At 38.3% G+C, this 25,297-nt stretch overlaps 1 protein-coding gene across 4 annotated transcripts in view; it reads left to right on the forward strand.

Moving 5' to 3' along the window:
- SYNPO2 (synaptopodin 2) overlaps window positions 1–25,297 on the forward strand; it is a 178,560-nt gene that overhangs the window by 135,226 nt on the left and 18,037 nt on the right. For 2 of the 4 annotated variants that reach the window (XM_005555801.5, XM_065545424.2), the window contains exons 2-4: window positions 2,107–2,258; window positions 5,335–6,146; window positions 8,546–10,728. In XM_005555801.5, coding sequence (XP_005555858.3) covers window positions 2,107–2,258; window positions 5,335–6,146; window positions 8,546–10,728 — 3,147 coding nt within the window. Of the gene's footprint in view, window positions 1–2,106; window positions 2,259–5,334; window positions 6,147–8,545; window positions 10,729–15,800; window positions 16,138–25,297 lie in introns of those variants that run through there. The other 2 variants (XM_005555802.5, XM_015450778.4) reach the window with 2 other exon arrangements.

The following is a 25,297-nucleotide window of genomic DNA, read 5'->3' on the forward strand; positions in this document are numbered from 1 at the left end:
TGCCATTGCTTTGGCTCTTAAAGGTAATATTTTGCTTTCGAGAGTGTCATTTAAAATGAACTTGTAGATGTAAACGTTAAACCTATATGAGTTAATATATGAATTATCATTTAAGACTTTAGCAGGAATTAGTGGGCAACTTTTAGAGATAAATTGAAATACATTTTGTGCCCATTCAGAAATAAGTCTAGCCATGAAAATATTCTTCAAGAAGTGCCGCCTACCTGGTTTTCACCTCTCTAGGCTCAGAAGCTTTATTTTAATAAAAAGGAATAATACTTGGTAGAAAAAATCTGGAAAAGTATCTTATTCTTAAATTTGAGACTGTATGGTCATCATACATGGTTCATTGAGAACAATTGCACTCATAAAATGAAGTCTAAGCACGTTAGTATCACTTAGGGCTCCAGCAGGAAATAGATGGCATGCTCAAGGAAGAATTCAAGATAATGTAATGCAGAGACTAAAAGTAGTCTTAAGGGAACCAACAAATGATAATGAAGCACCCAGAAACCCAGAGATTGAGAGCAGGAAGCTATTATCACCTGTAGGCACAAAGGTACAAGGAGATAATGTGTGTTGTTGGAACCTAACAAGAGTTAAGGCAATGATAGAGGGGCAGGCTGACAGGAGCTGTGACTCTCTAGACTGAAGAACAGAGCCATTGCCAAGCCATGGCCCAGCAGGTCCACCAAGGAGAGCATAGACCTGACCTCTCATTTTCCTTGGTCTTTGATCTCTTACTGGAATAAGAATATTCCAGTAGAATATGACACAATGCTTATGGCAGGGCTGCTGCTTTTACTTTCTGCAAAGTAATCTCTTTTTTATTCCTTTTTTTCTTTTTTTGCTAAAGTTTGCTTAGTACCATGCCTGGAGTAGCTGATTTCAATGAAGCATTTCTCTCTTTGACATACTCCCTAATATCCAGGCTCCCTGGTGCCCCACCATCTATACTGGGATGGTTTTTATCAGTCCATTTAGCTGTACAGCTCTCTCCTCAAACAAGTTGCCCTGTCTTATACCTCCTTCTTATAGTCATGGCATTTCATTCACCTTGGCAATGGGAAGGATTTTAAAATTTATTTTAATGCAGGAGATCACTTTCTCACTGGAGTGAAAAATTATGTTTTAAGACAGGGTCTTGCTCTGTCCTCCAGACTGGAGCGCAGTGGCGTGATCTGGGCTCACTGCAACCTCCACCTCCTGGCTCGAGCAGTCCTCCCACTTCAGCCTCCTGTGTGGCTAGGATCACAGGCATGCACCACTAAGCTGGGCTAATTTTTGCATTATTTGTAATTTTTTTTTTTTGTAGGGACAGGGTCTTGCCATGTTGAACAGACTGGTCTCAAACTGCTGAACTCAAGAGATCCACCTGCCTCAGCCTCCCAAAGTGCTGGGATTATAGGTGTCAGCCACTGTGCCTGGCCTGAATTATTTTATTTTATTTTATTTTATTTTATTTTTGAGATGGAGTCTTGCTTTGTTGCCCAGGTTAGAGTGCAACGGTGCAATCTTGACTCACTGCATCCTCCACCTCCTGGGTTCATGCAATTCTCCTGCCTCAGCCTCCTGAGTAGCTGGGACTACAGGTGCATGCCACCATGCCCAGCTAATTTTTGTACTTTTTAGTAGAGATGGGGTTTCACCATGTTGGCCAGGCTGGTCTCAAACTCCTGCCATCGTGATCCACCCGCCTTGGCTTCCCAAAGTGCTGGGATTACAGGCGTGAGCCACCATGCCTGACCTGAATAATTATTTTTAATGTCATCAATGTAAGTGTTGAACATCTTTTGTCATTCTGCTCTGTTTTTTATTTCTTTTATTCTGTCTGGTTCCTTTACATTGATTTACTTTCTTTTTTCCTGTTTGCTTACAATGCTATGAATTAAATGTTGATATTATGGTAAATGTTAATACATGATAAAGTGTGTGTCTGTGTGTGTGTTCATAGTGTGGTAAGAAGTGTTCAAATGGTCTTACAGGTTAACAGTGAATTAAAAATCAGGGCTGGTGTTACAATTGACAGACTTGTTTCTCAGAGATGGTGGCTTGCTTTTTATAAATTATATCATTCTGCTATGTCTCCTTTTCTACTCCACTCAGATTCGAAATCAGAGCAAAGCCTCCGGGTCTGGGCTCTGTGAGGGAGATGAAGTGGTTTCCATCAATGGCAACCCTTGTGCAGATCTCACCTACCCTGAAGTCATCAAGCTCATGGAAAGCATAACAGACTCTCTCCAAATGCTCATCAAAAGGTACAATGGATTTGCTGGAATATGTATTTTCTCTTGAAGCTACATGGGAATAATTATAGCTTTTACTACATATATAATTTGTCATTTATGGAGAAATTAGGGGTGCTTTGTACAAGGTTAGTACAGTTAAACAGAAACACAACTGTGTTTGAAAAATAGTCAATTCTATTCAACCAAACTTTCTGGTTAATTGAGAATTAAGTTGAAAATCCTTGTTTAAAGCACTTTGTTGAAAATCTTAGGTATTTTAGCCTCCTTCCTTAGAAAGCTCAGTATATTGAGCATAACTTAATATTTCTTTGATAGATCAAGATTTTGTGATGGATCAGAATCACTCAATTGTAATTATCAGATGGACAGATGAATTTAACATGTTTAGATATTAGACCGTTAAACTGTACAATTTTTCGTTAAAAGAGGATGACTAAGAAACAGAAAAGAGAAACGACAACAAAAACTTACAAGCAGCCAGATTTCTCCAGTAAAACCAATATTTGGGGATGGACAAAAGCAAATGATTAGAACAAGGTTTTTGCACTACCAACACAAGTCATTTGGGAATTCAATCTCTTCAAATACCACTATCCCCACGTAGTTGTACAACAATATAAAAGAAACCTTCAAATATAAAAACAAAAGAAAACAATGAGGACAATAACAAAAAAAACTACAGCATTGCCATTTTTATGGTGTACAAATCACAGTACAGTCCATACTGATTTTGCAACAGAAGCCCTGACTATTGCATTATAATGAATCCAGAAAGGAAAGCTTTGACTTCCTGGAGAGCAGCTTTTAGGAAGATGTCAGAGGACATCTCAAGATGAACCTCAAAGTCCTCCAGGTTTTTCCTCAACTCTGCAGAAGCACTACATACAGTTCCCCCTCTGCTGATCATTCAGTATGATTCTCTTCTGGGATAAAAATGAACTCACTATGGCCAAAATCTTGAGACAACAATGGAAATCTAGTATTATTCTTATAATCTAAATATTTACCCATCAAACCCAGTGTTTAAGGCCTGAGAATCCTTCCTTCATATTACGAAGAGAAAATAAGTTTATAAAATATATAATTTGCTAATACACAATTAAATTTATAAAATAAAAAATTTACAAAATAAGTAACTAGTTGGTAGGATTCAAAGTGGAATCGCAATTGAAAATGAAGTCAAAAGCAATTATTATTATCACCACCACTACCACTATTTTAAATATCTGAATATTGTTTCCTGCAATAAATATTTCTCTCACTCATATCACTATCATCTATCAGTGGAGGACAAGTGTTTTTACTTTTCCTGAACTATTGCCCAGAGATAGCTAGGTAAGACTCTTTTAAAATAACTCCTTTAGCATTCCGTCTCTATTATCTTAAATGTTATTCAAATAAGATTTTTAAAATTCTATAATTATGACACATAAATTGTGGACTTGATGAGTACGTATGTAGACTGATGGGAAATGATTGTTTTAAGGCATAAAGCTTTACTCTCTCATGCTTTTATGTTATTTACTCATGTCTATATATTTTACTTCAGCTGCTGATAAATGTTAATATTTATCTGGCCATTTGTCTGTATTCCAGTCTACAAGGCTGGCATGAATTGAAACTATTCTCTTCTCAGCTTCACAATTGATTGCTAACATAATTCAAAGTGATTTAATCTATTTCCATCCCAAGGTCTTCCTAAATTAAAACTCTCTGACCTTTTGGTACCCTCAAATTCAGTTTAACAGTGTATTGAACATTTTCTATATAATAGTGATCTAATTGGCTAACATCATGCTTTTTAAATACTCTATTATAATGTTGTATAAATACTGTATTACCAGGAAGCTTTTCCAATTACTTGCATATAGAGAAAGGTGCATTTTGTTTAACTGTTAGTTTGTTTGTATTTGGCTTAGTTTTGTTTTGCCAAATGCAGTTGAAAGCAAAGTTAGGAGTAAGTATTTTGAGCATTGGTCTGAAATTGCACTACCACATAAATTCTAAGGTAAATTCCTTTGAGTAGAATACAAGTACAAGCTCATGCCCTTCAACTGATGTTCCCTGCATTAGTCATAACTATCTTTTAAGGAAGGAGGAAAGGGGCAAAGATAATTATGCTGCTTCTAAAATTAAAAAAAAAATACGAATACAAAAATTGAAGGCATTTCCTACAGCTGTTCTGTGAATAATACTTCTAAAAACATTTACAGTTTAAATTAGAGTTTCAGAAAGAAGTTATTTAACTCTTAAACTGACATGGCTTCTTCTCACAAACCCAAATTTGCACAAACAACCGGGAAGATCAAATCAAAGAAATGTGGTGTACAGCTCTAGGCTCCTTAGCTGAAAGATAAAGGAACAGTTTCACTTCAGATATCCTAAAAAGAAAATGCTCCAAGAAACAGGTTCAAATAGAAGAAAGGGAGACATTTCAGATTATAAATACTCCATGACTTAATGATTCATTGCAGCATGGAAAGGATTTCTCTTTACACAAGAGTACTGGGCTGGGTCCACTTATTACAAAACACATGCTCACTGGGGCTTAAAAAACAGCTTCTATTTCATTCCTTTCAAGAAAGCACAGCCTCAAAAAGGCCTTCTTGAGTTATGTGTAAGTTAAGATTGATCTGAAGGTGCTGGATATGTTTATCTGACTTCATAATGTCTAGACTAAAACTTAGTCAAAAAGACATTGAAATGTTTTGTCACATTCTAGCAAACTCATTATCGGAGATACCCAGATTCCAAGTACTTACAGATAAAGGGGATCCATGTTTTTTGTGTGTGTGTGTTTTTTTTTTTTTTTTTTTTACAAATAAAAGCTGAATTTAGGATGGATTCAGGTTTCATAATCTTGCGTAAGCGTTTTGTTGTGCTTTTAAAAAAGTTTATTTGGTATCTCTTTAAGTAATAATATGAACATATTGCCACCTTCTGTTTTCAAGTATGTTGCAATTGACATTTAGAAGAAAATATTTTGACTATATCATGTATTAGACATCACAAAAGTGTCAGGAAGTTCTTTGGCAGATGTAACATAGTCTGATTTAAGTGTCTGGAATGATTTTTCTGTGTGCAGACCATCCAGTGGAATAAGTGAGGCTTTGATATCTGAAAATGAAAACAAAAACCTCGAGCATCTCACACATGGGGGTCATGTGGAAAGTACCACCCTGCAGATTCGACCAGCCACAAAGACCCAGTGCACACAGTTCTTCCTCGCCCCTGTCAAGACTGAAGTTCCCCTAGCTGAGGATCAAAGAAGTGGTCCCGATTGTGCAGGGAGCTTGAAAGAAGAAACAGGCCTGAGCTACCAGAGGGCTCCCCAAATGCCTGACTCCCAAAGAGGACGCGTGACAGAAGAGCTGATCTTAAGGGAGAAGATAGAAGCCGAACAGCCTGGCCCTGTGGTTGAGCTGCAACTGTCCCTTTCACAGGAGAGACATAAGGGCGCTAGTGGCCCTGTAGTGGCTCTCCCGGGACCCGAAAAATCTAAGTCTCCTGACCCAGACCCTAACTTGTCACATGACAAGATTGTCCACATAAATTCGATCCCCACTAATGAGAAAGCAGACCCTTTCCTGAGGTCCAGCAAGATAATCCAGATCTCCAGTGGCAGAGAGTTGAGAGTGATCCAGGAAAGTGAAGCAGGAGATGCGAGACTGCCCCGGGTGGAAGTGATCCTCGACTGCTCTGACAGGCAGAAGACAGAAGGGTGCAGGCTTCAGGCAGGAAAGGGGTGTGTGGATTCTCCAGTGGAAGGAGGGCAGTCAGAAGCACCTCCTTCTCTGGTATCCTTTGCCGTCTCATCAGAAGGCACAGAGCAGGGAGAAGATCCACGCTCGGAAAAGGATCACAGCAGACCTCACAAGCACCGAGCGCGGCATGCACGTAAGTTCTGCCTGGGCTGTCAGAAGGAGCTTGGGAGTTGGGGGCATTTTGCTGCTTCTTTGCTTGCATGAGTTTTTCAGCAAGATTTTTCTTGTTTCTCATTGGCTTAAAGAAATATTTAATTAATGCACAAAATCACAAATGTGAAATTGTGGAGAATACCAGTTTCTAAATGGGAAGCAATACGTCTGAACTTCATATAGATTTAAACATTTTTCATGAATTTATTTTTATCCCCAAAGGCACAGGAACTGTTAAAGAAAATAATATTGTCAATGTGCCTATTCATTTTGTTTCAGAAAGTTGAAATATTTCATGTTAAAATAGCATAAGAAAGCACTTGAAGTCATGTGGACTCAGTTTAAATGTCAGAAACTGTTGAGTCTGCTACTGAGAGGTGTCTTTAAAATAAAAGCTCTACCACTGATATCAAAAGCAGATCCTCGTTTTGAAAAAAATCATTGTGCAGCTTGATGATGCTTGCAGAAGTGAGTTTGACAGACAAGGACATATGTATAGTGAGGAGTTACATGATCCTCTCTGTTTTGTAAGTCTTCATTAGACTGCAAAGTGTTTCATCTACCTTCTACACGCAGAAGTCAGTCTCCAGGGCCATGTGGAGGTATTTAAATGTCTCCAAACATAAAATATATTTAAATTCAGTGCTTTGTATGGCATTTTGTTTTACCCAGGGGAGAGAAGACAAAAAGAAGAATAGGGATAAGAATTGCAGTTAGGTGTTAGGATTTCTGTTGTTTTCTTTCTTTCTTTTTTTTTTTTTTTTTTTTTTACTAATTTTGGAATTTTATTTGAGGATGTAAAGGCTGACAGGCAAAGGCACTTGACTGTATATATGATACACAATGGCAATGAATTCAGTTATTCAAAGTAGAATCTTAAGTCTTCTAACCTATTGTTATTCCTTTCAAAGCATATTTTTAGCATAACCATTTGTAGCTTTATTGGCAAGTGTTGTTAATCATTCCTTATACTTTAAGCATCTGTAGGCCATCTTCACATTTATAGCATATTAAACAAGAGTATTGAGACACCATTCACATACCTTACATGTTGGCAGTGAAGTTAGCAGCAACTGTGCAACTGTGACTGTCAGTTTAATAAGTTGTATAACACTAGTCAAAAAAGGAATTATATTTAGTAATAACCTCAGTTTCAACTATTTTTTCTCTAGAAAATTTGATCACCAGTAAATGCCTGTAATCATATTATAAAATTATTTCCTTGGATTATATTTTATTTTTTAAAACTTAACCATTAAGTCTGTGACAAAAAGAGCTAATTTTCAATCATAAAATAGTCAAAAAATTTTTCTTAATTTTCCACTTAACTATTTTGAGAAATTAAAAAATTTAGGGGACTCATACTCATTATCATTGAAAACATGATGTAATTATAAATTATAAATGATAGATGCTATATGTTTAGTTGCTATAAATTAATTTGCCACCAATTTATTTTTTATAATAGTAATAATGAAAGAAAATTTTAAATATTTTTATTTTATAACCATCATATTCTTGTTTTAAATGACTTGATTTCTGCATCAGTTTTTACACAGTTAAGTGGGTCACAAGTCAATTTTTAAATTTCTCCAAGATTCATTCTTGCTGCAAGGAAAGTAATATTGTATTTCCAAAATAGCAATACATTTACCAACAAATCTGTCTAGAAAACTTTGTAGCTACAGCTTCTTATATGTATTTACAATAATGTCATATTTTGAATTTTAACTAATTATTGATTCAGTACCTTCAACGATTAATTCAGTGTTTCAAATTTGTATTAATCCAGTAGCTGTGAATGGAAAGATTTGGGGCAGTTGTCAGAGTAAAAAAAGAAAAAAGAGAAAGAAGAAAACCTAAATAGCTAAATTCATTACATTAAAACATTTAGAAAATTTTGAAACATCTTCGTGGGACACTCCTCCCTTTTTAAGATTCCTGGAAACAGTTTTATATTGACACTTTATTTTAAAATATGGAAGTATGAGATATATCTCATCTTGTTTTTCAGAAAATATTATGTCTTTATGTCCTTCTTAATTCTAATTTTATCCTATTAATTGGCATTTACTAACCAGTTTTTATTATTAAAGTGGAAGGATCTCTAGAGAAACAAATGTATGAAACATATATTCTAATCAGCATATATAAAATGTTTTTATGTAAACAAATAGAACAGTATATTATTGTAGAAGGAAATATGTTAAGAGAAATAAGAAAAAGAAATGTGTTGGATTCCTTCAAAATTCAGTACTCAATGACAATTTTATACATATTTATTTTCCCCCAGGAGAGTTCATTTCTGAGTTGCTGTGGTGTCTTCCTTGAACTCATCAGCTCGATATAATTTTTTTTTTTTTTTTTTACTCTCCCTAGGGCTCAGGAGGAGTGAAAGCCTGTCAGAAAAACAAGTGAAGGAAGCAAAATCTAAATGCAAAAGCATTGCCCTTCTTCTGACAGATGCTCCCAACCCCAACTCCAAGGGGGTGTTGATGTTTAAGAAGCGACGTCGGAGGGCCAGGAAATACACCCTAGTTAGCTACGGTACTGGCGAGCTTGAACGAGAGGCGGACGAGGAGGAAGAAGGTGATAAGGAGGATACATGTGAAGTAGCATTTCTTGGTGCAAGCGAATCAGAGGTGGATGAAGAGTTATTGTCTGACGTTGACGACAACACACAAGTTGTGAACTTTGACTGGGATTCTGGACTGGTGAACATTGAAAAGAAACTGAACAGAGGGGACAAGATGGAGATGTTACCAGACACCACAGGCAAGGGAGCCCTCATGTTTGCCAAGAGGAGGGAGAGAATGGATCAGATCACAGCCCAAAAAGAAGAGGACAAGGTAGGTGGAACGCCAAGCAGAGAACAAGGTGCTGCCCAGACGGATGGCCTGAGAACTATGACTTCTTACCAAAGAAGGGAGGAAGAGTCGGTGAGAACGCAGAGCTCTGTGAGCAAAAGCTACATCGAGGTGAGTCATGGTCTTGGCCATGTTCCTCAACAGAATGGCTTCAGTGGGGCATCTGAGACAGCAAACATCCAGAGGATGGCCCCCATGAATAGAACGGCCAAACCCTTCCCAGGGTCTGTGAATCAGCCAGCCACCCCTTTCTCGCCAACCCGAAACATGACGAGTCCTATTGCTGACTTTCCTGCACCTCCACCTTACTCTGCAGTCACTCCACCCCCTGACGCCTTCTCCAGAGGGGTATCAAGTCCAATTGCTGGCCCAGCACAGCCCCCTCCATGGCCCCAGGCTGCCCCCTGGTCCCAGCCAGCCTTTTACGATTCATCTGAGCGAATAGCTTCCCGAGATGAGAGGATCTCAGTGCCAGCAAAAAGAACAGGAATATTGCAGGAGGCCAAAAGGAGAAGCACGACAAAACCCATGTTTACTTTTAAAGAGCCCAAAGTAAGCCCAAATCCTGAACTCTTGTCACTGCTTCAAAATTCAGAAGGCAAACGGGGCACTGGAGCTGGAGGTGATTCCGGACCGGAAGAAGACTACCTCAGCTTGGGGGCAGAGGCTTGTAATTTCATGCAGAGCTCCTCTGCCAAACAAAAGACCCCTCCTCCTGTTGCTCCAAAACCTGCTGTCAAGTCCTCATCCTCCCAACCAGTAACTCCAGTTTCCCCAGTCTGGTCTCCAGGAGTGGCTCCCACCCAACCTCCTGCCTTCCCCACATCCAACCCATCAAAGGGCACCGTTGTCTCCTCCATCAAAATAGCCCAGCCTTCTTACCCTCCTGCCCGGCCTGCAAGTTCTTTGACTGTGGCTGGTCCCTTCAAAGGACCACAAGCAGCAGTAGCCAGTCAGAATTACACACCCAAACCAACAGTTTCCACAGCAGCAGTCAATGCTGCTCAGCCTGGTGCAGTGGGACCATCCAATGAGCTTCCAGGAATGAGCGGGAGAGGAGCTCAGCTCTTTGCTAAGAGGCAGTCGAGAATGGAGAAGTATGTGGTGGATTCAGACACGGTGCAGGCCCACGCTGCTCGAGCTCAGTCTCCCACTCCATCTCTCCCGGCCAGTTGGAAGTACTCCTCCAATGTCCGAGCACCTCCTCCTGTGGCCTATAATCCTATCCACTCCCCCTCTTACCCACTGGCTGCTCTCAAGTCTCAGCCATCAGCCGCACAGGCCTCCAAACCCGGCAAGAAAAAGGGGAAGAAACCCCTTAATGCATTAGATGTCATGAAGCACCAACCGTATCAGCTCAATGCATCCTTGTTTACTTTCCAACCTCCAGATGCAAAGGATGGCCTCCCCCAAAAGTCATCAGTCAAGGTCAATTCAGCCCTGGCCATGAAGCAAGCTCTTCCTCCCCGGCCAGTGAATGCTGCCTCACCTACGAATGTGCAGGCTTCGTCAGTGTACTCGGTACCAGCCTATACCTCTCCTCCTTCCTTCTTTGCAGAGGCCTCCTCGCCAGTCAGTGCATCCCCAGTGCCTGTGGGAGTTCCCACCTCGCCAAAGCAAGAATCAGCCTCATCATCTCATTTTGTGGCACCAAGGCCAAAGTTCTCAGCCAAGAAAAGTGGTGTCACAATTCAGGTGTGGAAACCATCTGTTGTGGAAGAGTAATCTTGTAGCTGAAGCTGAGTGTCCACTTTGCTTGAAATGAATTGTTTGCAGTGTTTCTTGAGTCCCTGAGAATGCCTAGCAAAGTCCTCAACTTACTTAATTTCAGATATGTCACCTCCTATTCTGGGTCCAAGGAGTATAATATTTTTAAGGAGTCAAAAATCCAACTCAGATTGACCTAAAATATATTTATCTTCTTTGCACACTTAAAAAATCCAGGAGCACCCAAAAATAGACATGTACCATTATATTAAGTAAGCAGGATACTTAGGATTTGTGCTGTAGCCACAAGAAAGACAGTGATCAGTGATATCAAACATCAGGAATCAGCCTTTACGTAACATAACAGCTGTGCTCCCATGCTGAAAGGTTCAAATGTAGTGAAAGTATAACCTATATTGACTGAGATTTCCCTTTTAGGTAGTGCCTTATCTCTATTACTAGTGTTAAAGGAATAAAGAATCTATCGAGGACAGGGAGCAGCTCTGGTCTGTCAATCTCAGCCACCCGTTTGATATCACAGAGAAGGTACTCGGAGGGCTGTTGGAATGTATATAGTTTAGTAAGAAGTGGGTGAGAAAGAGGGTCTTAATAATTACTGAGCACTTATTATGTATTAGGTTTTTTGCCAGATGTTTTCACATATGTAAACTCATTTCAGAAGACTTATTTAAAGTAAATGGGGCGGGCATGGTGGTTCGTGCCTGGAATCCTAGCACTTTAGGAGGCCGAGGTAGGAGGACTGCTTGAGGCCGGGAGTTGGAGACCAGCCTGGGCAACATAGTGAGACCTTGTCTCAGTAATAGTAATAATAATAATAATAATAATAATGAAGTAAATGGGATAAGGAAAGAAGGATAATTATCTTTAAAGATGGATTCCCACCCTCCCTCTCCGGTTACTTAAGGAACTAAGTGATTAGATCTCCAGTTGCCCATGAAAGCATAAGTTTGTTTTCCTCAGCTGAGGCAAGTGGTAGAGTACACAGGATAATGAAGTAACGTGTAAAAAGCAGGATGCACATAAGGTGCATGGCTGTTGTTTTACCTGGAGAAACCACATGATTGGGACCTGAAGGTTTACTGACTGAGGACAGGGGCTGATTGTGAAGCACGAGGAACCCCGTGTGTGTGGAGACTGTAGGGGTGAGAACACACAATTATTAGCATCATTTCTGAGTGATCTCACAGATTTTTTTTCTTGTGTTCGTTTTGCTTTTTGACAACTGCTTCTCCCATGTTCCTTGTAATTCTATTCTCTCACCTTCACTTTATTATTTGTATTCAATGGACCAGGATAATTCAGGCAAGGTTACCTTGTAAACTTGAATTGGCCACACACCATGTCGTCACCCAGCTGGCTATGAAGTGAATAATGGTACTGAAAGTAAACCTGAAGACCTTTCTCAGATCTATTTTAAGTCTGAGTCTGACCAACCATGGAAAATATTCGACGTGAATTAATGTAGAGAACTATAAAGCATTTATGACAGCTCCAAGGAAAATCATCTGCTCTATGCAGGAGATATGTTTAGAGACCTCTCAGAAAAACTTGCCTGATTTGAGGGTACACAGTACCATTTTAATCTTCTGAAAATATCTGTATTCCTGTTCTTTTTCTGCTGTCACTGTCAATCTGCTATATTTTTCACTATCCTATTAAAATATTACTGTCTTCTTTATCTGTTCAATGTCCATATTTTAAAAAAATCTTCCTTGTATGAGCTATTCTGATCTAAGTAATTTCTCTGACATTTCTCTGTATGGCTCCCACAACCATTTCATTGTTGTTAGCACATCTATTTCTCCATACATTGTAAAACTGTAATCTTTAGGTCTTTCTAAAACATAAAAAGGAGAATTAAGTCAGCTGCAGAACAATGGGGCTGATTCTTCTGCTTTTTCTCTGGAAAATCTTTCATTGCTTTTGGCGGAAATTTACCTAGAGGTTACAACCACAGGCTGTAGCTTGGTCTCTTATTTGCCTTTTTGGGAAACCAATTAAGATTAATACAGGATAAAGGAAAAAAGCAATCTATTCATTATATAACACAGTTGTTTGTATTACTTGTTCCCTGCAAAGGAAATCTGTTGAATGCTTGCATTTTGAATTCTTTTGTAATAGAACAACCAAAAAAGGCTTCTTATGGTGCAGCAGGAAAAAAGATCATTTTTATAGCTTTGCATTCTTAACATAGCATTTAAAGAATGGCATGAATTAGAGGAAAGACATGGAACACACAGGTAGTCAGTTTGAGATCATCGGCTTAAAAGTCTCCTAGGATGGTAGTGACCCAGAAGTATTTCCAGTTGTCTAGTGGTGTGGTATGCAGGAATGAGAAGTGTTTTCTTTCCATTTCCTGTTGGACAGGTGGCAATCTTAGCAGAGCCATTATTTGGAGTTGATAACTAAAGACGCAAATAACATGACTATGTCTTCTGGTCATCCTGGGACTATTTGGAGTTCCCCAAAACCTTATAAGAGGCATGTCAGGCATGCAGTAAAAGCATCTACAACTTCAGCTGGGCACTGGCAGCATAGGTCTCATCTTGGACCATACAGTCCCACTTTATAGAAGAGGGTGGAAGTTCTCCAAAACCAGATCCACAACAAGGTCTGACCTCACTCTGAGGGAGATGGGAAGTGGGAGGGAGAAGGACTAACCGGCTCCCTGGAGTAAGAGGAATTTGCTTTCCCTGTTTCCCCACCAGGGGGCTGTATGTGCCACCTTTCAGGTTGGGGCCAAGGAAGTGATGTCAGTGTGACAGAAGGGAGTTAGACCTCCAGACATCAGCCTCCCTCCCAGGGGGTACATTTTCAATCTGAGTGTTATTGGCTTAGCTGTGTTGGTATTACTTTGATTGGTTGGTCCGCTGGTTACGAGGTGTAGGCAGGCAGTTTTTGTTTGGTTTTTAGGACTTTGCTTCTTCCTTTGTCCTTAGCATAATTTCTAGGCAGAGCATCCACGAAGTCGATTTTCATTGCCAGCTCAAGAGTGACAATCATTTACTGAGTTCCTATGTTATGTTAGGTACCTTATGTATAGCATCCCAAATCCACTGCACGGTTTAAATACAGGCACTAGAATATAAACGAACAAGGTCTTCACAGTCACTGACTTTCTGCAGGACCTTAAACATTTCTCTTTCCACAAGTTTCCCCTTAATCATGTGTCAACCTCTCTTCCTGACCGGAATATTGTGCTGTAGTGAATCTGCATAACACTTGGGATTCTAGGAGGAAGAAAGGTTCCATGGGCATGTAAGTACAGCATATTCCCCTCAGTCTTCTAGGAGGGCAGAGTGAATCCCAGAACTGGTAAGAGTGGGAATCTGAGCATTGCCACTTTAATCTTACAACATTTATCATTTTGACACATCCTGTTTTTTAGAGAGGAAGAAATACACAGTTTCTGCATTGGTAGTGTAAAGCATACCTCGTTAGGAACATGTTTTATAAGACACATTTGGGTTGTCATTCTAAAGCATGTCAAACTTTGTACTTCAAAATATGTTTAGTATGATTGTTAGTGGTAATGTGTATAAAGCCTTTGAATTGACTGTTTTATTTAATTTTCACAAGAAGGACTTATTTTAACCATAGGAAAACCAATCTGAGTTACAAATAGTGCTTTAAAATAAGCCCAGGTTATTTAGCTGTTCTAGAAAGTGTCGACTTCTTTCAAGAAGCAGGCATTGTAGGACAGCTGAGAATTATCACACAGCCTAAATTCTAGCCTGGCAGCATGAGTCACATCTGAGATGTAAAATACACATGGTCTACATTGAAAGAGGGTGGACTAACGTATGTGAGACCATTTTCCTATTTGCAGTTACAAGGTTAAAGAACTTTGAAGGTCATTTGACTGCTGAGTGGCATGTCGAACACTCTGTGTGGCTCTTTCACAGTAAACCCTCTTAAGAGCAGAAGACACATGGCTGTTAGTGTCTGCGTTTAGATTTAATCTATCAAATAAAGGCCCTTTGCTGCATATGATTTCATCCAGTTATAAATTAGGGCTCCTGCAAGCACCCACATTCTAAGGGTGAGTTATTGAAATCAGTTGCTGTTTGATGAGTCACCACTGGCCCAGCAGGCATGGCATTTGAAGTCATGGTCATCAAAAAGAAATGATTGTTTTTGAAAATCTAAATGCTTGAAATGCTTCTAGAGGGAAGTCGTGGGGCGTGTGCTCATTCCCTTTTAACATCAGAGTTGTTGAGTTTGTTTTTAAACATTTTTATAAGTTCATGAGAAAAAATATATAAATTCTAAGAGCCAACACTGTATTCCCAGAAACATGACCCTCGCTGGTCTTGGTTCCACATATCATTGGACTCTGGGGGACACAAAGACGCCTGTGACACTTTGGTGCTGCTGAGTTAGTCAACAATTATTCTGGGAAAAAGCAGAATTGAATTCTTCTCTAGATGTCCCACCAGGGTTGGTCAAGGGCCACAAAGCAAGCTAATAAATTCCCACAGGATCCAGACACCAGGCAAAATTGCTCTAAGAAACCAGTGACTGTCATCCCTCTATGGTTCTAGAAAAAATAGTACAAAAACAACAGGTCATCCTATGAGCGTCATGCCAATGAAACCCCATCTTCTGGAGAAGCCCTTGAATCAGAATTATCTTTTTTCTTGATGTTGTCAGGTGCAGCCAGTTTCTTAATTTTTAAAAAAACTGTATGTTTCTGTGGTATGTATATTTGTACACCAAACTAGCTGACACTTGGAAATCACAGCACTACTCAATGGCAATTGAATAAAGAGAAATTTAATTTTAAATATCAAATCTTGTCAGACATTTCTCAGACTTCTGATGTTATCAAAGGTTTGCCAGCCAATAAAGTGCATCCCAAGTGTACAGGAGAGAAAGCTAGACTTCTACAGAGTCCTAGAGTTTAAGCAATTTTTTGTTAATATAGGTAATAATTTTTCTAATTTTTATTTTTTGGTTCCACATGTAAAGCTCCTCGTGTTTACCTCTGTTTATGTCATTCTTGACATGTTTATCTAAATTGCATGTGCTCTGTGACTGGTGAAATGTAAATCTGGGATCTGTAGTCAAGATATCATAAGGATCTACTTCCCAGCCTACCTTTCTTCCTCTACCTGATAATGATAATACTCAAAATAACAACATTCAAAGGTAACATGAAGAAATCCTGCTTTCACAGCTCCTATTTCTTCGGCTCTTTAATAACTAGTGATGGTTTGTTCATGAAAAAAATTTTTTAAATCAAAAGATTGTACTTGGCCCAGAGTTGAAAAAATTTTAAAAACCAAAAGGTTGTACTTGGCCCTGAGTTGAAAAAAGAAATGCACATTCTAAGAATAAACAGAAAAATGTTCTTCTTGGAAGTAAATAACAAAAGCCATAGTGTTTTGATTTGTCTTTTCTTCAGGATACACGGTAGAAGTCAGATAATCTTTGATACTTTTATTTGGCACAATAATCAAGGCCACGCAAGAACCCAGAATGAAGCATTTTGGTTCAAGTTAGGATGACATGGGTGGGGACAGAAGCTGTAGCAGTCATTCAAATAATCTCATGGGTCCTGAGGGAAAGATAGGAGTTAATGTATTAAGTTTCTGCTATACGCAGGAAGTGTGTTAAATATTTTACATAAGTTTTGATAATAGCTAACATTAGCCGAGCACAAAATTTGGGCCCTGACTTGTGCTGAGTATCTTTCACAGATTACTGCTTTTAATCAGCAGTCCTCGTGAGCTAGGTATGAATATTATCCCCATTTTACAGATTACAGATGAGATTCTGAGGCACAAAGGGGTTGAGTAACTTGCCAAAGATCATACAATGTTAAGTAATGGCCCCTGGATTCAGTCTGCAGCCTGAATTCTTAAACAGTTATACTGTGATTTCATTTATTCTTCAGTATTACACTGAAAAAGAAGATATTATTCCCATTTTACAGATGAGGTATCTAAGCTCAGAGAAGCTAAACAACTTGTGCAACAATCACTAAGCTTATAAGCAGTAGATTAGGGTTAGACTTAGATATTTGTCTGGCATCAAAACCTGTGCTCTCCCTACAGTACCACGTGGTTTCCACAGTCTCATCAGACCCCAGAATTTCACTCCCTGAGACTGCTTAATTGTGAATTTCCCAAACTGATTCACCAAGAGCCTACTGTCTATGCTTCATAGATGGCTTTGACCACATTCAGTGATACTAGGAAAGACTCCATTTCCCAAGATGGCTCAGAAAATCAGATGCTATGATGCATGTTGAAAGTGAAAACCCATCTCTGAGAAAGAAGCATCTGTTTTATTAGTTAAAAAAAAAAATGAAATTGACAGCAATGTTGTGTGACTTCTCAAAATTCTTTCATTTTCTTATTTCAGAATGAATAGGTGTTGTTCATTGGCTGGTAAGGGGGAAGAACGTGATTTTTAAAAATAAAGCATAATCAAAGTCTCTGCATAAAAGGAAGTGCTCCCTTTGGCTTTCTGCCATTTTAACTAAATGTAATTCAGGGAACTTTCTTATTAAGTAGTGAATCAGCACCTAGCATGGCTTGCTACTAAATCAATAATAATTTAAGGCATTTCAACAAGAATAATTCTCAACAGAATATTACTGAGGGAGTCACAAGTTTTCAGTATTTCAGATTACACTCTGAAAAATAGTTACCCCTGGAATCTTAGAGTGTCACGGTGCCAATCCCAGTCAGGCTAGCAGTCAAGTGCATGAGGCAGCAAACCCTTCCTGCCTCAAAGATTCCTCAGTGGAAGATTTCTCAACAGTTATTTCTGTCAAAGGCTTCCCAGCAAGGACACTTTTAAACCTTACATTTTTTCCAGTCGTTTTTTTTTTCCTTTTATATATCATTGTTATTTTGAAAACATCTCCTGAGGAACTAGTGTAATAGATTCTAAACATGGGTTTTGAATAGTCCCAACACCAAATTCAAAAAAAGAAGATGTGAGCTTCTAGGTTAATTGTAAAAACTCATTACATTTGCAGAGCTTTATTGCCTTAATTTAAAATCATAGAGCCACTAATAAGGTAACAATTATGAGGGCTTATGATATGCTGGGTACCATTCTAAGCACTTTTTTTTTGTCACCACAAAATGATGAAAGTATGATGTAGGTACTATTATCATCCCACTTTAAGATGAGGAAATTGAAGTAAAGAAAAGTTAAGGAACTTGTGTAACATGGTAGGGCTAAACCTCAGGACCCAACAGTCAAAATCCATGGCCGTCTTCTAACCGCAAGGCTATAATATCTCCCTTAATTGCAAGAAGACTCAGGTCACAGATAAAAGGAACTGCTCATCAGAAGTGATGAGTTTTACATGTCTCAGAGATAACTCCAAAGTTTACACTAAACCTTCTTTTTTTTTTTTTTTTATTATTATTTTTTGAGACGGAGTCTCGCTCTGTCACCCAGGCTGGAGTGCAGTGGCCGGATCTCAGCTCACTGCAAGCTCCGCCTCCTGGGTTCACGCCATTCTCCTGCCTCAGCCTCCTGAGTAGCTGGGACTACAGGCGCCCGCCACCTCGCCCGGCTAGTTTTTTTGTATTTTTTAGTAGAGATGGAGTTTCACAGTATTAGCCAGGATAGTCTCGATCTCCTGACCTCGTGATCCACCCGTCTCGGCCTTCCAAAGTGCTGGGACCTTCTAAATCAAAGTAAGAAATACTGAAACATCTTAGAGTGTGGTAGCTCCAAGCGATAGACATTTTTAAACAGGGTACATGGGGAAAAGCTGTAGTTTTTATTTCCATCAGCCTATTTGCTTATTATAACTCAATAATGGCGAAGGGAAGCTCAACATTTTGCTGATTTCCATTGAACAAATTCTCACAATGCACTAGACCAAATGCCTCAAACACCTACTGCTTCCAGCCAACCAGCATCATATATTACCAGAGCTACGGTAATTTATACCTGGCAAATAAAGGAAGAATAGAATAGTGATGAGAGAAACCCTCAAATTTCAGTAACAATAATGCAGAGATTAAGATTCCTTCCAATTTTTTAAATTAAAAAGAAGACTTTTTTTTTAAATTTAGGAAAAGCAAAAAGTAATCATGTCTTAAATGAACTTCACATACTAGTAGATGAGATAAGACGTGTAAACCTTGAGCCCACAAGAAATACATTTGTAGTGGTTAAGAGTGTGGGCTCTAGGGCCACACTGCCTGCCTGTGAGTCCCAGGCCTGCCTCCTGCTGGTTGGGAGACTTTAGATAAAGGATTCAGTCACCCTGTGCTTCAGTACCTCAGCAGTGAAATGGAAACAATAATAGGTGTACTTCACAAGTTATTACGAAGGTTAAATGAAACAAATGCATTATGTATATAAAGCAGTGCCTGACACAGAGAAAGTATTCAACACATGTTAACTATTGTTATTCTAAGGGGCACTCAATAAACAATAGCTACTATTTCAAAAACTTCCAATGAGGAAAACACAATTAAACAAGTTCTTTTGTGTTCTCTGTTAATATGAATCCCACTTTGAGACCCACAACTAAAATAGAAAAGGTAGAAGTAGTGTCGCTATCAATCTCACACTGACACAAGAAATCTATTCCCAGGAGTTGTTAATTGAGAGATCTTTGTTTTTTCTCTTTTTTCTTCTTACTGAAGTTTATATGTTTACATTCCTCTGTATTCAGCTTGTTTGTCCATTTTTTCCTGCTTTGCATTCATCTATTGTGCTAGCATTCTTTTCGTGGTATACAAAGATGAGACCAGATTCAAAAAGACTGGTTCAATATTTTTATAAAATAAACTTAACATCATCTTTGAGCCTCTACTATAAAGACACTGTTTCAGTTCAAAGTACCAATATTAAATAGAATGAATGTAGTGGACTTAGCAATATGAAGAGAGCTCTTCTGGGGAAATGTTTGTAAACCAAACATATTCTCTAAACAGGATAGCTGGTATCCTGAGTAACCTGGTAGCACAGTTGAAGCTTAAATAGGCCTGTTACACTGAAAGTGGAGCAGTTGGCAACTCTATCCCTGAGACTACCCCACTTCAGACCTGCAACAGTTGGGCTGACCTAGGAGGGCGCAGCTCACAGCTGTCCTTATCCCTCCTTTCCACACTGTCCTAGGACAAAGGGTCAGCAACCTGGCCTTTTTAGAGTAATTGATCCTCTTGCCTGAGAAGCATGATCACTTTCCAAAAACAGAAAGAGTGAAACCTTGGCCTGAACAGAGCAAACTCCCAGCTCAGGGCAAGTGATGAAAAACAGTTCTAAGAAGCTGAGCCACTGACATAGGGAGGAACTTAATATTCCAGCTGCCTTTCAAACCCAGGGAATTTTTGTGGGTTTTCTGGTACTTCTAGAATCCTTCTGAGTCAGAAGCAGAAGTCAAGACTCATCTTGAAGATAAAAAATCAAAGCAAGCTGAGATTCTGAACATTGTATCTGAATCCAGAATAGCTTTTGTTTCAAAAACAATTAAATTGATTTAGTTTTACTCTCTTTTTGCGCCATTTAATTACATTTGAAAATAAAGCAAAACTAGATCTCTTTCTGCACTAAAAACCCGTTAGTTCCTTTTTCACCTAGCATATCTAACACTGATAAAGAAATGTTCACAAAACCATTTTCTAGAGCTAAGAATCTCTAAGGAATTGGTTGAACTAATATAAAGTACTAATTTAAGGTTTCATTCCAATCCTTCCACAATTAGATCTTTGGTCAGGAGTTTTGTTTTTGTTTTTGTTTTTTTAATTCACACTCATAGTCTGCTGGTTGTGGTTGGATGACTTATTACTGTTTATCAAGTGGTGCGGATCATAATTCTTCACGTAAGTCCAATATGGGCTAGATTTTGAATTCTACATTATGAAATACTCACTGAAATATCACAACTCATTGTGGGTGGTATTACTGAAATAAAGAGCAATGTTAAATATACTACTTAGAACTTTTAATTTTAGTTTTACATTGAATGGACTATTATGATTTCCTTTATATACAGCACTTTAGTATGAGCAAACTATTCCCTTCATGGTGTTGCAACATATAACTTCCCAATTTTTGCTCCTGGTGTAAAATTAAGATTTCCCCACCTTAGAGATAGCCCCAGCTTAGAGATTCTGATTTACTAGGTCTGGGTGGGGCCTAGGAATTTGTTTTTGTAACATTCAACCTAGGTGATTCTAATGCTAATGGGCTGTGAACTACACTTTGAAAAACACTTTTCTAACATGCGAACCACTTAAGTCAACTTTATTCTTTAAAACCCATAAATAGTTTTCCTGTTTATCCAGTCAGGGACAGCCAGACTTGTAAACTGCACCTGCTTCCACAGTCTTAGTGCCCTGTCTAAAAGGAACAGGCGCTGAAGCACTCATCCTGCGGATTTTATTTCAAACGTCCAGGAGATGGCAGCAAACCCTCCTTCCCTCTCAGCGCTTCACAGGCAGCCATTCTAAAACTCGTTGCATTGCAATTTGCTTTGAATATTCTTTTTTTTTTTTTTAAAAAAAAAGACTAAAGGGGGTCTTGAGACGTGATTTTTATCTGACCCCCTGCCTCTAATCAAGAGTGAGTATAAATATTTCTAGGAATAGAATAGAATGATACAATTTTATCATCTAGAAAAGAGATTGAATTTCCTTGGCTGTTTTTTCTTATCTCTGGGGAAAAGGATGGTATGACTTCCCTTGGCTGTTGGGCCCTAGACTCTGTTATCTCCAAATCCAAAATGTTCTTACTAATAACTAGCTTAAGTCTATCTGGCAGTAATCTAAACATTCTTATTTTGGGATCTAGGCTAAAGGAAAATTTCGAAGCACTTTGAATGCGTATTAGCTTTTTAAAATGAAAATAAATATGATTATAAAATTTTCAAAAGAAAAAGGAAGTTCATGCACTTTATGCCTCAAAGGGAAAGAGCCCAATATTTTTGTTTAACTTTAACATTAATCTTGGCAAATAGAGTAGTATGTCAACAAAATGCAAACTCAATCAGAGGCTGCTTACATGTTACAAGAGTGTACAGAACAAAGAAACAGGCAGGCCCACTTGGTGATGGCTTTGATCGTAACGAGCACATTGTTTTCAAAACTTTGAGGCACTAAAGTTTATTTCTAAAGCAAAAATGATGGTGACGTATTTGGAAGTTCTGTGATGTGAAATATATGTTTGTACATTTACCAGTGGGAGGAGAAAAGACTAACGGGAGAGCTGGATATTATAAATGATGGGTTAATGCTGGAGCCTAGATCACTGCACAGGCTTGATGCCATGTGGTCAATGAATGACTAATCTGTTCATTGTTTTTTTTTTTATTGTTTGTTTGGTTGTTTGTTTTTTTTTTCTTTTTTGTTTTGTTTTGTTTTGTTTTTAGACAGAGTCTCACTCTGTCACCCAGGCTAGAGTGCAGTGACATGATCTCGGCTTACTGCCAGGTTTTTTATTTTTTTTAATGGATAATTGCTTAAGAATTTAGACATACATACTACTGAAGGATCTCTCTCTTCCTCTCTTTCTCTCAAATGTGTATTGATGAGGGCCTAGCCATTTTAGTATCTCCAGAAGTGACTTTTTATCTTAGGCTAAGATTATATATCCATAGCAGTTAAGAGGGCTGATGTAGTATTTGAGTTAATTCATAATATTTTTGTAAATTCATCAATGCATTTGTATGAATCAATACTAAAAGTGAAAAAAATTATTTAACAATTGTAATAGTCAATAAATACCTAACATCCAATCAAAATGAAGGCAAACTTTGGGATGGGGAGAAGTCAGGAGAATACTAAAGAATGAGATCCTTTTAATAAATGTGTGGTCTACATAGCAAAATTTGCTGTAGTATTAACATGCAATGTTATCTCTAGACAAGTATGCATTGCAGCTTCATGAATGCATTAAGAACGCTATGCCGGCCAGGTGTGGTCTTTCACGCCTATGATCCCAGCACTTTGGGAAGCCGAGGTGGGTGGATCACTTGAGGTCAGGAGTTTAAGACCAGTCTGGTCAACATGGCGAAACCGCGCCTCTATTAAAAACACAAAAATTAGCTGGGCGTGGTGGCACATGCCTGTAATCCCAGCTGCTCGGGAGGGTGAGGCAGGAGAATCGCTTGAACCCCGGGAGTGGAGATTGCAGTGAGTCCATATCGCACTACTGCAGTCCAGCCTGGGCGACAGAGCCAGACTCCATCTCAAAAAAAAAAAAAAGCTATGCCAATAAAAACCAGCTGTAATAGCAGCTAAAGCCATGGGCAAAATTAAGTATTTGGTCTCTAATTTCAAATGTTTAATAAGTAGAGATGCGTTCCAATACCTCCCGAGACATCCTTTCAACTATTAATGACAGACTACAAATATATCTGGAATTAGTGTTTTCAATGGAAGTAAATGCTGCTTATTCTGAAGAAATGTAACTGGGATACTTCTGATTAAAGATTTTTCCTGTTTCCCATTTGTATTTGAAAAGCACATGATCGTGACCATCATTGTATATTTCACTTTAACTCATGTTTGTCCTCCAGCAAAACAATCATACATTTGAAAATCCCACATAGTTTGTGGCATCTCCATGTCTCTAAAATGAAATGACACACATGAAATTATTGTGCAAATTCCCTCAAACAGGAAAGATATCATTAAATAAAACTTACCATTTGGACCAGAGATGTGATAAGGTAATTGAACATAATTTTTTTCTACTCTGTGCTTAAGAAAACAAGCTGTTGATGCCTTTCCTGATGAAGAGCTGGATTTATGATTCCTAATTTTATTTTTATTTATTTATTTTATTTTTAAGATGGAGTCTCACTCTGTCGCCCAGGCTGGAGTGCAGTGGCGTGATCTCGGCTCACTGCAACCAACCTCCGCCTCCCGGGTTCAAGTGATTATGATTCCTAATTTTAAACCTCACCCTGGGGTCATGTTTTTGACCAGGAAAACATAAATATGATAGGGAGTAAATCTTACATGTCTCAAAGAACAGTAGGTTAAACAGTTTCCCCAGGGCCCAGGATATTAATCAAAGGTTCCATTTAATAAGCTTAGAAACATAATGGTCAGAAAAACAGTTACAAAGGTCAAGTCAGTCACTTTCCTCATCCTGTATTCTCCACATCTTTGTGAAATTATGTCGTCACACACTGTATAGTTGCTGATGTGTCTTCGTCATTGCCATTAACTAGCTTTGAATTGTCAGAGATTTTTAATGTAATTAGAAGTTGGAACAGAGGATGCTTCTAAACACATCAGTGGGAAGTTTGGGGAATGTTATTGTGCAAAAGCCAAATCAAGGTTGTTACATGGTATGCACACATTTCTTAAGAGTCCTTGTTTTTAAAGTCATAACTGATAAAATTTTCCTCTAAAAAAGCAAAAGGCATTTTAGTTGGGAAATAATTTTTCTTAAGGGCTTTTAGTTCCACTTCAAATAGCAGTCACATAATTATAACTGAATACAATATAAAACATGTTTTTTATAGTGATAATCATGACTCTCATAATAAATTAAGTGCTTACCATGTGCCAGGTACCAACATTTTTCCCTACAAAAACTTCCCACATGCTGGGTGCAGTGGCTCACTGCAAGCAATTTGAGAGGCTGAGGTGAGAGGGTGTCTTGAGCCTGGGAGGTTAAGGCTGATGAGCTATGATAGCCCCACTGCTCTCTAGCCTGGGTGATAGAGCAAGACCCCGTCTCAAAAAAAGCAAAAACCCTAAAAAACTCCCACAAGGTCAAAAGATTATTTATTTTAAACAAGATCAACATCCTTTGTTTATTGTGAAAATTACTTTTTTCTCCATAGAAACTGATGAAATCTGAACTTTTTATACATATTATTCACTTTTTCTACCGTGGGAATCTAAATGAATGACGTTTACTATTTAAATCTTTTGAGGAAAGAGAAAACTTCAGAAAATATTTTGAAATGTGTTTAACAGATTTATTTTTTACATTTGAACCAATTAAACCAGACTTTTATGAAAATAAACTTAAATAAGGCTGTTCCCCAAGAATTATAAAAAATTAAAACAGCAATCCCAGCTACTTAAATAGAACACAGTCTATATTAATACAAGTATTTTCACAGGCTCTAACTTGTAGAGTGACATACTTCTTTTTTGAGAATAAAGAAAGGTAAGAGGGTAAAACTTGCTGGTATAGTAGTTTTTTCTGTAAACAGAGTTAACGCCTTAACATACATTATTTAAATAAAATTTTATTACCTATAGCTTTACTTCTCCAACTTCCCTATACAAGCACATACTGGCTTGTATAGGGAAAATTACCTAATTTAGGGTAATATTAGGGTAAATTACCTAATTTATATGCCTCACTTTCCTTATTTTCAAAATGGAGGCTATAAGGTTGTTGAGAGGATTAACTGAGGTAACAAATACAGTGTTTAGAACTGTAGCTAGTACATAGTAAAAGTTTTATACATTTTAGTTATTATTATCATTGCTTCAAAGATGAAAGAGACAACAAAAGTATACGCACACATTCCTCCCTCATGTTGGTCTTCTCGACCTTAAACTGAGCATCGTTATTTTTATTC

Source organism: Macaca fascicularis, chromosome 5 (assembly GCF_037993035.2).
Source record: "Macaca fascicularis isolate 582-1 chromosome 5, T2T-MFA8v1.1".
NCBI lineage: Eukaryota > Metazoa > Chordata > Mammalia > Primates > Cercopithecidae > Macaca > Macaca fascicularis.